The 13,414-nt window shown below is 38.2% G+C and overlaps 1 protein-coding gene across 6 annotated transcripts in view; it reads left to right on the top strand.

Moving 5' to 3' along the window:
• The window catches only part of ARHGEF9 (Cdc42 guanine nucleotide exchange factor 9), a 368,607-nt gene that overhangs the window by 136,423 nt on the left and 218,770 nt on the right, over window positions 1–13,414 (top strand). For all 6 annotated transcript variants that reach the window (XM_053579818.1, XM_053579819.1, XM_053579824.1 and 3 more), the window contains one exon: window positions 10,666–10,845. In XM_053579818.1, the coding sequence (XP_053435793.1) occupies window positions 10,666–10,845 (180 nt within the window). The remainder of the gene's footprint in view (window positions 1–10,665; window positions 10,846–13,414) is intronic.

Raw genomic sequence — 13,414 nt, 5'->3', positions numbered from 1 at the left:
GGGTGTGCGGTTGTAGGAAGGTTTGATTCTCCTTTTCCAACTGGGGCCAGAGGTGGGCAGGCGGGGTGACTTAATTGCTGATTTTTCCACACAGCTGAGACTTCAAGCCAGAGTAGAAGTTGCAATAGGATTGAACAAAAACCAGCTGAAAACAAGACAGAACCACTTAGCTCCACCACACAAGACAGGGACCCAGTTTCTCAGGCCACAACACTGTACGGGCCCTTGATAAAGCCCCGGGGGAAAAATCAAAGGGAGTAAAATAACCATGGGGCGGAATCAGCAGAAAAACTCTGGTAACATGAATGATCAGAATAGATCAACCCCCCAAGAAAAGATACGGCAGATGTGATTGAAGATCCCATTCATAAACAACTGGCTGAGATGTCAGAAATCGAATTCAGAATTTGGATTGCAGACAAGATTAATAAAATGGAATTAGGAATTCGAGGAGAAATTCAAAAGTTGTCTCAAGAATATAACGAATTTAAAGACAAAACCACCAAAGACTTAGACACACTGAAGCAAGAATTTACAGCCCTCAAAGATATGAAAAATACAGTAGAATCCCTCAGCAACAGAATGGAGCAAGCAGAAGAAAGGATTTCTGACACTGAAGATAAAGTCTTCAAACGCTCTCAATCTCTCAAAGAGGAAGAGAAATGGAGAGCAAAAACGGATCACTCACTCAGAGAACTCTCAGATAATTTGAAAAAAAGCAATATACAAATTACTGGCATTTCTGAGAATGATGAAGTGGCCTCGAAGGGCACAGAGGCCCTTCTGCATGAAATAATGTAAGAAAATTTTCCAGACATGCCTAGAGAATCTGAAATTCAGATAGCAGACAGCTTCAGAACCCCAGCACGATGCAACCCCAATAAGTCATCCCCCAGACATATCATAATTAGCTTCACTAAAGTTAACATGAAAGAGAAGATTCTCAAAGCAGCCCGGCAAAAGAAAACTATTACGTACAAAGGTAAGAATATTAGAATAACTGCAGATTGCTCTGCTGAAACTTTTCAAGCCAAAAGAGAGTGGTCATCAACTTTTAATCTCCTAAAGCAAAAAAACTTTCAACCCAGGATCTTATATCCAGCTAAACTGAGTTTCATCTATGATGGAGAAATTAAATACTTCAATGACATTCATATGTTGAAAAAATTTGCCATAAGTAAACCAGCTCTTCAGGATGTTCTCAGACCTATCCTCCACAATGACTAACCCAATCCTATACCAAAAGTAAACTCACTCAGAAACTTCGGATCAAACTCCAACTTCCACACTGGCGAAAGGATTAAAAATGTCCACTGGACCTTTGAAAAACTCGATACCCAAAATTCCACCAGACTTATCAATACTCTTCATCATTGTGAATGACTTAAACTGTCCGCTAAAGAGGCATAGGTTAGCTGACTGGATACAAAAACTCAAGCCAGATATTTGTTGCATACAAGAGTCACATCTTAACTTAAAAGACAAATACAGACTCAGGGTGAAAGGATGGTCATCCATATTTCAGGCAAATGGTAATCAGAAAAAAAGTGGTGTTTCAATTTTATTTGCAGATACAGTAGGCTTTAAACCATCAAAAGTAAGGAAGGACAAGAATGTTCACTTCATATTTGGTAAGGGTAATACTCAACATGATGAGATCTCAATTATTAATATCTATGCACCCAACCAGAATGCACCTCAATTTATAAGAGAAACTCTAACAGACGTGAGTAACTTGATTTCCTCCAGCTCCATAATCGTCGGAGATTTCAACTCTCCTTTGACAGTGTTGGAGCGATCCTCCAGCAAGAAGCTGAGCAAAGAAATCTTAGATTGAAACCTAACCATCCAATATTTAGATTTAGCAGACATCCACAGAACATTTCATCCCAACAAAACTGAATACACATACTTCTCATCAGCCCACGGAACTTACTCCAAAATTGACCAAATTTTAGGTCACAAGTCTAACCTCAGTAAATTTAAAGGAATCAAAATTATTCCATGCATCTTCTCGGACCATCATGGAATAAAACTTGAATTGAGTAACAACAGGAATCTGCATACTCATACAAAAACATGGAAGTTAAATAACCTTATGCTGAATGATAGCTGGGTCAGAGATGAGATTAAGAAAGAAATCGCCAATTTTTTGGAACAAAACGACAATGAAGACACAAACTATCAGAACCTCTGGGACACTGCAAAGACAGTTCTAAGAGGGAAATTTATAGCACTGCAAGCCTTCCTCAAGAGAATGGAAAGAGAGGACGTTAACAACTTAATGGGACATTTCAAGCAACTGGAAAAGGAAGAACATTCCAACCCCAAACCCAGTAGAAGAAGCGAAATAACCAAAATTAGAGCAGAATTAAATGAAATTGAAAACAAAAGAGTAATACAACAGATGAATAAATCAAAAAGCTGGTTTTTTGAAAAGGTCAATAAAATAGATAAACCTCTGGCCAATCTAATCAGAAAAAAAAGAGAAAAATCTCTAATATCATCAATCAGAAACAACAAAGACGAAATAACAACAGACTCATCAGAAATCCAAAAATCCTTAATGAACATTACAAGAAACTTTATTCTCAGAAATATGAAAATCTGAAGGAAATTGACCGATACTTGGAAGCACGCCACCTTCCAATACTTAACCAGAATCAAGTGGAAATGTTGAACAGACCCATATCAAGTTCAGAAATAGCATCAATTATACAAAACCTCCCTATAAAGAAAAGCCCGGGACCAAATGGTTTCACGTCAGAATTCTACCAAACCTTTAAAGAGGAATTAGTACCTATATTACACAACCTGTTCCAAAATGTAGAAAAAGAAGGAAGACTACCCAACACGTTCTAAGAAGCAATCATCACCCTGATCCCCAAACCAGGAAAAGACCCAACAAGAAAAGAAAATTATAGACCAATATCACTAATGAATATAGATGCAAAAAATATTCAACAAGATCCTAACAAACAGAATCCAGCAACACATCAAACAAATTATACATCGTGACCAAGTTGGTTTTATCCCAGGTTGTCAAGGCTGGTTCAATATACGTAAATCTATAAATGTAATTCATCACATAAACAAATTAAAAAGTAAACACCATATGATTCTCTCAGTTGATTCAGTAAAAGCTTTTGATAATATCCAGCATCCCTTTATGATCAGAACACTCAAGAAAATTGGTCTAGAAGGGACTTTTCTTAAACTGATAGAGGCCATCTACAGCAAACCCACAGCCAATATCATATTGAATGGAGTTAAATTGGAATCATTTCCACTCAGATCAGGAACCAGACAAGGCTGCCCATTGTCTCCATTGCTTTTCAACATTGTAATGTAAGTTTTATCCACCGCAATTAGGGAAGAAAAGGCGATCAAGGGTATCCATATAGGGTCAGAAGAGATCAAACTTTCGCTCTTCGCAGATGATATGATTGTGTATCTGGAAAACACTAGGGACTCTATACAAAACTCCTAGAAGTGATCAAGGAATACAGCAGCGTCTCAGGTTACAAAATCAACATCCATAAATCGGTAGCCTTTATATACACCTTTATATACAAAAGTCAAGTTAAGGACTCTATCTCATTCACAGTAGTGCCAAAGAAGATGAAATATTTGGGAATTTACCTAACAAAAACGTGAAGTATCTCTATAAAGAGAACTATGAAACTCTAAGAAAAGAAATAGCTGAAAATGTTAACAAATGGAAAAACATACCATGCTCATGGCTAGGAAGAATCAACATTATCAAAATGTCCATACTACCCAAAGCAATATATAATTTCAATGCACTCCCTATTTAAGTTCCACTGTCATATTTTAAAGATCTTGAAAAAACAATACTTCGTTTTATGTGGAATCAGAAAAAACCTCAAATGGCCAAGACATTACTCAGAAAGAAAAACGAAACAGGAGGAATCACACTACCAAACCTCAGACTTTACTACAAATCGATAGTGATCAAAACAGCATGGTATTGGCACAAAAACAGAGAAGTAGATATCTGGAACAGAATAGAGAACCAAGAGCTACTTACAGCTATTTGATTTTTGACAAGGCAATTAAAAACATTAAGTGGGAAAAGATTCTCTATTTAACAGCTGGTGCTGGGTGAACTGGCTGGCAACCTGCAGAAGACTGAAATTGGACCCACACCTTTCGCCATTAACTAAGATAGACTCTCATTGGATTAAAGATTCAAACTTAAGACGTGAAACTATAAAAATACTAGAGGAGAATGCAGGGAAAACCCTTAAAGAAATTGGTCTGGGTGAGTATTTCTTGAGGAGAACCCCCCGGGCAATTGAAGCAGCTTCAAAATTACACTACTGGGACTTGATCAAACTAAAAAGCTTCTGCACAGCTAAGAACACTGTAAGTAAAGCAAACAAACAGCCCTCAGAATGGGAGAAGATATTTGCAGGGTATGTCTCTGACAAAGGTTTAATAACCAGAATCCACAGAGTACTCAAACGCATCAGTAAGAAAAAAACAAGGGATCCCATCGCAGGCTGGGCAAGGGATTTGAAGAGAAACTTCTCTGAAGAAGACAGGCACACGGCCTTCAGACATATGAAAAAATGCTCATCATCTTTAATCATCAGAGAAATGCAAATCAAAACTACTTTGAGATACCATCTAAGTCCAGTGAGACTAGCCTATATCACAAAATCTCAAGACCAGAGATGTTGGCGTGGATGCGGAGAAAAGGGAACACTTCTGCACTGCTGGTGGGAATGCAAATTAATACATTCCTTTTGGATAGATATATTGGGAACACCTCGAGATCTAAAAATAGATCTGCCATTCAATCCTGTAATCCCTCTGCTGGGCATATACCCAGAAGACCAAAAATCACAACATAACAAAGATATTTGTACCAGAATGTTTATTGCAGGCCAATTCATAATTGCTAAGTTATGGAAAAAGCCCAAGTGCCCATCGATCCATGAATGGATTAATAAATGGTGGTATATGTATATATACATATGCAGCCTATGCAGCCTATGCAGCCTTAAAGATAGATGGAGACTTTACCTCTTTCATGTTTACATGGATGGAGCTGGAACATATTTTTCTTAGTAAAGTATCTCAAGAATGGAAGAAAAAGTACCCAATGTACTCAGCCCTACTATGAAACTAATTTGGGGCTCTCACATGAAAGCTATAGCCCAGTTACAACCTAACAATAGGGGGAAGTGGGGAAGTGGGGGGGTGGTGGGTAGAGGGAGGGGGATCGGTGGGATCACACATGTGGTGCATCTTACAGGGGTATTTGCGAAACTTGGTAAATGTAGAATGTAAATGTTTTGGCACAGTAACTGAGATAACGCCGGAAAGGCTATGTTAACCATTGTGATAAAAATGTGTCAAATTTTCTATGAAGCGAGTGTATGATGCCCCATGATCATATCAATGTATATAGTTATGATTTAATAAAAAAAAATGGAAAAAAAATAAATGGTTTTATTTGAAGAAAGTGTTTCCCAACTCAAAAGAGGGGAGAAGGAAAGAAAAGAAAACTACCAGTTTGAACATTCTGCTTCTAACATACCTTTCATCATCATTAACAAGGGGAGAGCTAGTCATTTGTATTTATTCAACAAATATTTACTGAAAAGCAATTATATCCCAAGTGCTGTGTTAAACTCTGAAGATGTAGCTGTGAATAAGACACAACCATGGACGTCATCCCTAATTTTCTTAAAAGAATGGTCAAGATGTTAAGTCTGTCAGGCCTCAGGCGTAGAGGAAAAAAATTATATGAAACCCCCTAGAAAGTCAGAGCTGATATAGGCCAATGAAATATTTTTCTGATGTCTTCATTTTAGAGATAATAGTAGTCTAGACTTATGAGGGCCCTTCCCCAAAGGGTCTTCCAAACCCTAAATGATCCAGAGTCTCTTTGGTCCATCTGATTTCCTAGCAATCTCTAGGTTCTCCCAGGAGAACTTGGCTATGGTTTATATCCAATATTAAGACACTACTTCTAGATTAATGTACTAGATCTAGACTTCTTGATCAGCTTATGTGGGGTTAAGAACAAAGTGAAATGTATAGACAGCCTTCTTTAGCTGTTACCACGGTATTCTTAAGGCTGATTTATGGCAATAGTGACTGATTTTTTTTTTTTGAGATAGTCTCATTCTGTCACCCTGGGTAAAATGCTGTGGGTTCATAGCTCACAGTAACCTCAAACTCTTGAGCTCAAGCAATCCTCTTGTCTCTGCCTCCCAGGTAGCTGGAACTAAAAACACCCACCACAACACCTGAGTAGTTTTTCTTTCTTTTTTTTTTTTATTAAATCATAGCTGTGTACATTTATATAATCATGGGGCATCATTCACTAGCTTCACAGACCGTTTACCAAGTTTCACATATACCCTTGTAAGATGCACCGCTGGTGTAATCCCAACAATCCCCTTCCCTCTACCCACCTCCCCCCTCCCTCCCCCCCTTTCCCCCTTCCCTCTATTCTTAGGTTGTAACTGGGTTATAGCTTTCATGTGAAAACCCTTAATTAGTTTCATAGTAGGGCTGAGTACATTGGGTACTTTTTCTTCCATTCTTGAGATACTTTACTAAGAAGACTATGTTCAGCTCCATCCATGTAAACATGAAAGAGGTAAAGTCTCCATCTTTCTTTAAGGTTGCATAATATTCCATGGTGTACATATACCACAATTTATTAATCCATTCATGGATCGATGGACACTTGGGCTTCTTCCATGACTTAGCAATTATGAATTGGGCTGCAATCAACATTCTGGTACAAATATCTTTGTTATGATGCGATTTTTGGTCTTCTGTGTATATGCCCAGTAGAGGGATTACAGGATTGAATGGCAGATCTATTTTTAGATCTCGAGGTGTTCTCCATATCTCTTTCCAAAAGGAATGTATTAATTTGCATTCCCACCAGCAGTGCAAAAGTGTTCCTTTTCTCCACGTTCGCCCCAACATCTCTGGTCTTGGGATTTTGTGATGTAGGCTAGTCTCACTGGAGTTAGATGGTATCTCAAAGTAGTTTTGATTTGCATTTCTCTGATGATTAAATTCTTAGAAGTGATCAAGGAATACAGCAGCGTCTCAGGTTACAAAATCAACATTCATAAATTGGTAACCTTTGTATATACCAACAATTGTCAAGTTGAAAAACAGTTAAGGACTCTATCCCATTCACAGTAGTGCCAAAGAAGATGAAATATTTGGGAATTTATCTAACAAAGATTGTGAAAGATCTCTATAAAGAGAACTATGAAACTCTAAGAAAAGAAATAGCTGAAAATATTAACAAATGGAAAAACATAGCATGCTCATGGCTGGGAAGAATCAACATTGTTAAAATGTCCATACTACCCAAAGCAATATATAATTTCAATGCAATCCGTATTAAAGCTCCACTGTCATACTTTAAAGATCTTGAAAAAACAATACTTTGTTTTATATGGAATCAGAAAAAAAACTCAAATAGCCAAGACATTACTCAGAAATAAAAACAAAGCAGGAGGAATTACTCTACCAGACCTCAGACTATACTACAAATCGATAGTGATCAAAACAGCATGGTATTGGCAGAAAAACAGAGAAGTAGATTTCTGGAACAGATTAGAGAACCAAGAGATGAATCCAGCTACTTACTATTATTTAATCTAGTTTTTCTACTTTTAGTAAGGATGGTGTCTCACTCTAGCTCAGTCTAATCTCAAACTTCTAAGCTCAAGGAATCTACCTGCTTTTGCTTCCCAGAGTGCTAGGATTACAGGTGTGAGCCACTGCACCTGCCGATTATAACTGATTTGATAATGTCCATAGTACTCTTAACTACTCTGTGGCCTGCTTTCCCACCCATGCCTGCTTTACTCCTAGGAGGCAGAGGTGAGGCTCTGGGAAACTGCCTGTCTTGAATCTCAGTTTAGACTCCGTACCATAATATCCTATTCTCTCTTACCATTCAGGTGGGGTTTGAAACATGCCTAATAGTAAAAATTAGAGACCACTTTTGCTCCCTCTGTCCTATGGCAGGCCTTCATTGGGCCTTGAATCTTATGGAGGACAAACAAACCTGATTCCATCCATCATTCTTTGTTGTGTTGCTTTTTAGGCCTCTCCCTACCCTGCTCACTTCTCCTTGCCTGTGTATGTCTTTCTTGATGTTCGTCTAAAAAGAAGGTGGACTCAGATTTGAATGCTGCTTTCCTGCAGTAGTACGGCTATCAATCTTATTTATTTCTCTTTTTCCTCATTTAAAATTGTACCAGCTCATGTTAAATTTGCATAGCCTTGAAAACGTTTGAGTTAGAAGAGACGAGTCAGCCTTCTTGTAGTTGTATTAAATACTTTTTATTTACACTTTCTGGAAAAGGCATTTTCTCATTTTTAAATAATGAAGACACTGGGAAACATCATTAGAAGAAGTTTAAAAATAGGAACAAAATCAGGTAAAATTTATAAAATACAGCAGAGTTGTTGGTGCTATTGAATAATCTCCTTAAATCTGCTCAGTTGTAATCATCGTGATATACCGTTGTATGTACTGCTTTTCAACATTATATCATAAACACTTTTCTTTGTTTCTATATAGTCTTCCTAATCATCATTTGTGTTACTATGTAATATTTCATCAAGCTAAATGTATCAGAATATATTCATGATTTAGCATTAGTTTAAAAAACATGTTGATAAAACACTCTAGGGCCCTACTATTATGTGGACATTTACATTCTTCCTAATATATAGCTTAATGTTCCCTTGCCGTAACATACACAATCTAATAGAAAAAAATGATTTCCTTGACAATAGCAATAAATTGCACATTTGAGTAATTGAGAAGCTACACTGCCATCAGCATTCATTTTCTTTTCCAGAGACCACTATCTTCTTTTTCATTTATGTTGTATTCTGTTCTGATGTTTAACTTTGGCATATTTGTTGCATTTGGGGGTTTTTATGGTGTTTTATTTTTTCCCTGAGATCTTTCAAATGGGAGCAGTAGACAAAACTATTATATTTCCTAAACTGGCTTCTCAGGGAATGAATAAGGTATTTAAGCTGGCCTCTTCTGCCTTCCAGTGAAATCACTCATCAGTAACTATTACTTACCCAAAAGTAACATACTAAATGTGACATTGTTGCCTATACTTCCCAAACTGTTCCCCCAGGCCTACTTTAGGGAAAAAAGTAGAACCAGGATTGAGGAAGCCTCTGCTCCCGTGCTTAATGTTAAGATGATACCTTCGCTTCTCTCCTGGCTCTGTTGTAGCTAATATACTTCACAAGGTGGTAGGGGAAGAGAGAGACACACATACAGACACAAGTAGACAAACAGACCTACCCAGACAGAGCAATACCTGTGTGTTACATATTAGGTAGGGAAGGTATCATCTTTCTGGTAAGGAATTGGATATTAAAGAATGCAGAAAATTTTGAGCATGTCAGGCCATTAAGGCAGCAGCCTTTAGTTGAATTAAAGTCAACATGGGCATAGAATATTAATTTGCCTACTGTTGAAGCATATATGCTAATTAATGCCTGAATTGGAGGGTAAGAAGAGATAAGGGAGGTAAGATTGGGGTATGAGGTGATAAAGGTCTTTGAAGCCAGAAAAGAGGATATTTCCTGGAATGTGCCCAGATGACCTTATTGGCAGCTGTATTAGTGGAAACAAAGTGAGAGTTAGGGACAGAGTCAAATGTGGTAAATTAGTCACTACAAAATTCCTCATTGGGGGCATAACATTGAAGAAAGGTGTTAAGAAATTTTCACTTAACTCATTCTCACTGATAACATTTTTGTGTGCTTAAAATTTCTAATGTTATAATGAGGGCAGTAAATATCAAGTAAAAATCCATGATAGTAAGTTCAGAATGGAAGACCCAGTTTAGACTGTGACTGTTTTTGCCCTGATTTAACATTACGCCCTGAATGTGTTTTATGTTACCTCAGTGCTCTCTTATCAGAATAAGAACATCTTTCATCCCTTTTTCTCTTTCATCAATGGCTAGCTTTATTAATTTCTCTGGTTATTCCCAAATGTGTTGTAAACATCTACCCTGTTAGAAATACCATACATACTCAGGCACATATGGGCTTGCTAGCTGATCTCATCCAAATGATCTCTCCTGGCCAGGTACTATAGATACCTGAGGCATTAAGAAATGGTATTGTTTTGTCAATTTCTTTTCCCTTATGGGAAGTTTTCTTGTGCTGGCCTCTGTTGCCGAATTGTTTTCAGTGTTATGAAGACCTTTTTGGTTGGTCCTATAAAGAATAGAACTTTAGAGATGGGAATAGATCCAGCTAACCTAATAGCTACAAAGACAAGTGACAATGTGCTCAACCGGCTTCTGGGAAAGAAACCTTTGACTTTGGGAGTCCTTATTATACAGAAAGGAAGGAAAAACCCTACCTTTTGGAGTCTTTGAATTCTTAAGATTGTTCCTGGTGATCTAGCTTTCCTTATTACTCACTGAGGGAGTGACTTTCTTCTCTAAACCTTAATTTCCTTATGAAAAATGGAAATGATTATTCCCTGCTTACTTCATAGAATTGAATTGAGGCTCCCTAGTGCTTAGGAAATAGTAAAGCCTTCTGAGATCATGGATTTGGATCATGGAACATCCTCATCTTGGGCTTTTCCTTTGTCTGCAGGGCTATCTGAAGCAGTGCCGAAAGAGAAGGGACATGTTCAGTGATGATCAACTGAAGGTAATATTTGGGAACATTGAAGACATCTACAGGTTTCAGATGAGCTTTGTGAGAGATCTGGAGAAACAATACAACAATGATGACCCCCACCTCAGTGAGATAGGACCCTGCTTCCTAGAGCATGTAAGTATGTTATGTATTTGGAGAGGGTTTTGAAATGTGTTAGGAAGCAATGGAAGGAGTGTCTGAGCTGTCTGGTTATGTTCACCTGCTTTGTCATGCAGGGGGTGATGAGTTCCTCTCTGAACTTGATTTTGATCCTTGGTCTCTGGCCAGGAAATGAAGACTTAGAAAGGTGCTGTGATTTATCTCGGGTTCTTCTTTGCCGTTCCCTACCCTCTTCCTCCTTTCCTTCTAGGCAGTTACAATTAGTGTTTTCTTCAGGAACAGCTTTTCTGTTCCTGTTGGGTTCAGTTTCCATGAGACTCAATGTTTTCAGAGGAATTCAACATGTTCACTCAAAGAGAATCCAGGAATATGAGCAATAAGAGGGATCATGGTTAGCAAGAAAGTAGGTTCTTCTAGGCATTTATGAAAGAGCTTTGGAATAGAGGAAGTAATAAGGGGAGGAAAGAGGTCATGGATTTGGAGGAAAGAGTGCGAGGAAACAAGAAAACAGAGTTTTGTGTCCGTAATGGCTATCTGGGTAACTTTGGGCAAGTTGCTTTTGGGTTTTACACATCTAGAATATGAGAAGATTTCATTGAAGGAAATATTTAACATTTTCTGAGTTTCATTCACAGGTGACTTACTTGTGTTGCAATCCTTCTTCCTCTTTTTTTTTTTTTTTTTTTTTTTTGAGACAGAGTCTCACTCAGTCACCTTGGGTAGAGTGTGCTGATATCACAGCTCACAGCAACCTCAAACTCTTGGTATCAAGTGATCCTCTTAGCTTTAGCCTCCCAAGTAGCTGGGAGTACAGGCACCCACAACAACATCAGGCTACTTTTTCTATTTTTACTAGAATGGAGTCTCACTCTTGCTTAGGCTTTTCTCAAACTTCTGAGCTCAGGCAATCTACGCGTCTTGGCTTCCTACAATGCTAGGATTACACACTTGAATCACCTTGCTTGTCCCTCTTTCTATAAAATATTTATTTTTAAAGATATAGTATGCACACATGATATAAAATTCAAATGACAGAGAAAAGTGTGCATGTATAAGTCTTCTTAGAAACTTTCTAGCTTTGCTTTTAGGAATGTGTGTTGAGAGGGAATCACTCCTGTGGTGAGTGATTTGCTAAGGAGGGCTCACAGGCTCAGCCTATAGTTATATTCATGGCTGTACTTTATTACAGCAACAGGATGCAAAGCAAAATCAGCAAAAGAAAAAGATACAAGGCTGAAGGCTGGAGGAAACCATGCACAAGCTTTTAATAGTCCTCTCCCAGTGGAGTCACATAGGATGCACTAAATTTCTTTAGGAATGAGTTATACTAACACATGTCATATGTTATCAGCCAGGTAAACTAATTAGGGAACCAGTGTCCAAAGTTCCTGTGGAGATTTGGTCATATAGTCACTCTTTGTCTAGCCAGTACCAAAATTTCAGAATCCCAGAGTGAAAGCAAGTGTCCAGCATAAACCACATTGTTTATACCAGCACTCTGGGCACTGTAGCAAGGCACTTTGTCAGAGAATGGTGGTTAACCCTCTTGAGATCCAAGTTCCAAAATGCCAGTCAAGGAAAATCTTCTATGTGGGCTTTTCTTTCTTTCTTTTTTTTTTTTTTTTGTAGAGACAGTCTCACTTTACTGCCCTCGGTAGAGTGCCGTGGCGTCACACAGCTCACAGCAACCTCCAGCTCCTGGGCTTATGTGATTCTCTTGCCTCAGCCTCCCGAGCAGCTTGGACTACAGGCGCCCACCACACGTCCGGCTATTTTTTTGTTGCAGTTTGGCTGGGCTGGGTTTGAACCCACCACCCTCGGTATATGGGGCTGGCACCCTACTCACTGAGCCACAGGCACCGCCCTATGCAGGCTTTTCTAAGAATAACAGTCTTAAGTCTGATATAACTCTTTTCTGCATGGTATATAACCTCATTTAGCCAGTCCTTAAAGTAACTAAGCAGTATTTATAAAGTATAAGCATGTACGTAACTCAGTGGTTCCATTCTTGAGTGTATTTCCTAGGGAAATTCTTACAGTGGTCCATGAAGGAGCACATATAAGTCTGTTGTTGATTGAATGACAGTGTTGTATTGTGGAATAAAGTTAGTAGCAACTTAGTAATTTATTACCAGAGAGGTAGATAGTGGATAAGAATCATATGGATGATGCTATTGTGGATTATTATGTAGCAGGAAACAACAGACTATATCTATGTATCTTATAGCAACATGTAGATATCACAAACATAGTGTTGAATGTAGAAAGTAGAACATAGAATAGTGGTTCTCAACTTGGGAACTGGGGGCTGCCCTGTGTCATGTGGGGTATTTAACAGCATTCCTGGTCTCTACCCATTAGTTGCCAATAGCAACACTCCTCACCCAATTTTGACAACCAAAAACATCTCCAGACATTGTCAAATATCCCCTAGTGGACAAAAAGAAGCACTGACCTGTTGAAATGGTCACATGCTTTATCCTTTAGTCTGTTAATGTGATGAACTTGGATTGAATAATTTTCATATGTTCAATGAACAGTGCATTACTGGGATAAACTCCATCTAATCACCATGTATATGTTA

Source organism: Nycticebus coucang, chromosome X (assembly GCF_027406575.1).
Source record: "Nycticebus coucang isolate mNycCou1 chromosome X, mNycCou1.pri, whole genome shotgun sequence".
Classification (NCBI taxonomy): Eukaryota; Metazoa; Chordata; class Mammalia; order Primates; family Lorisidae; genus Nycticebus; species Nycticebus coucang.
This window is presented reverse-complemented; position numbering and strand designations above follow the sequence as displayed.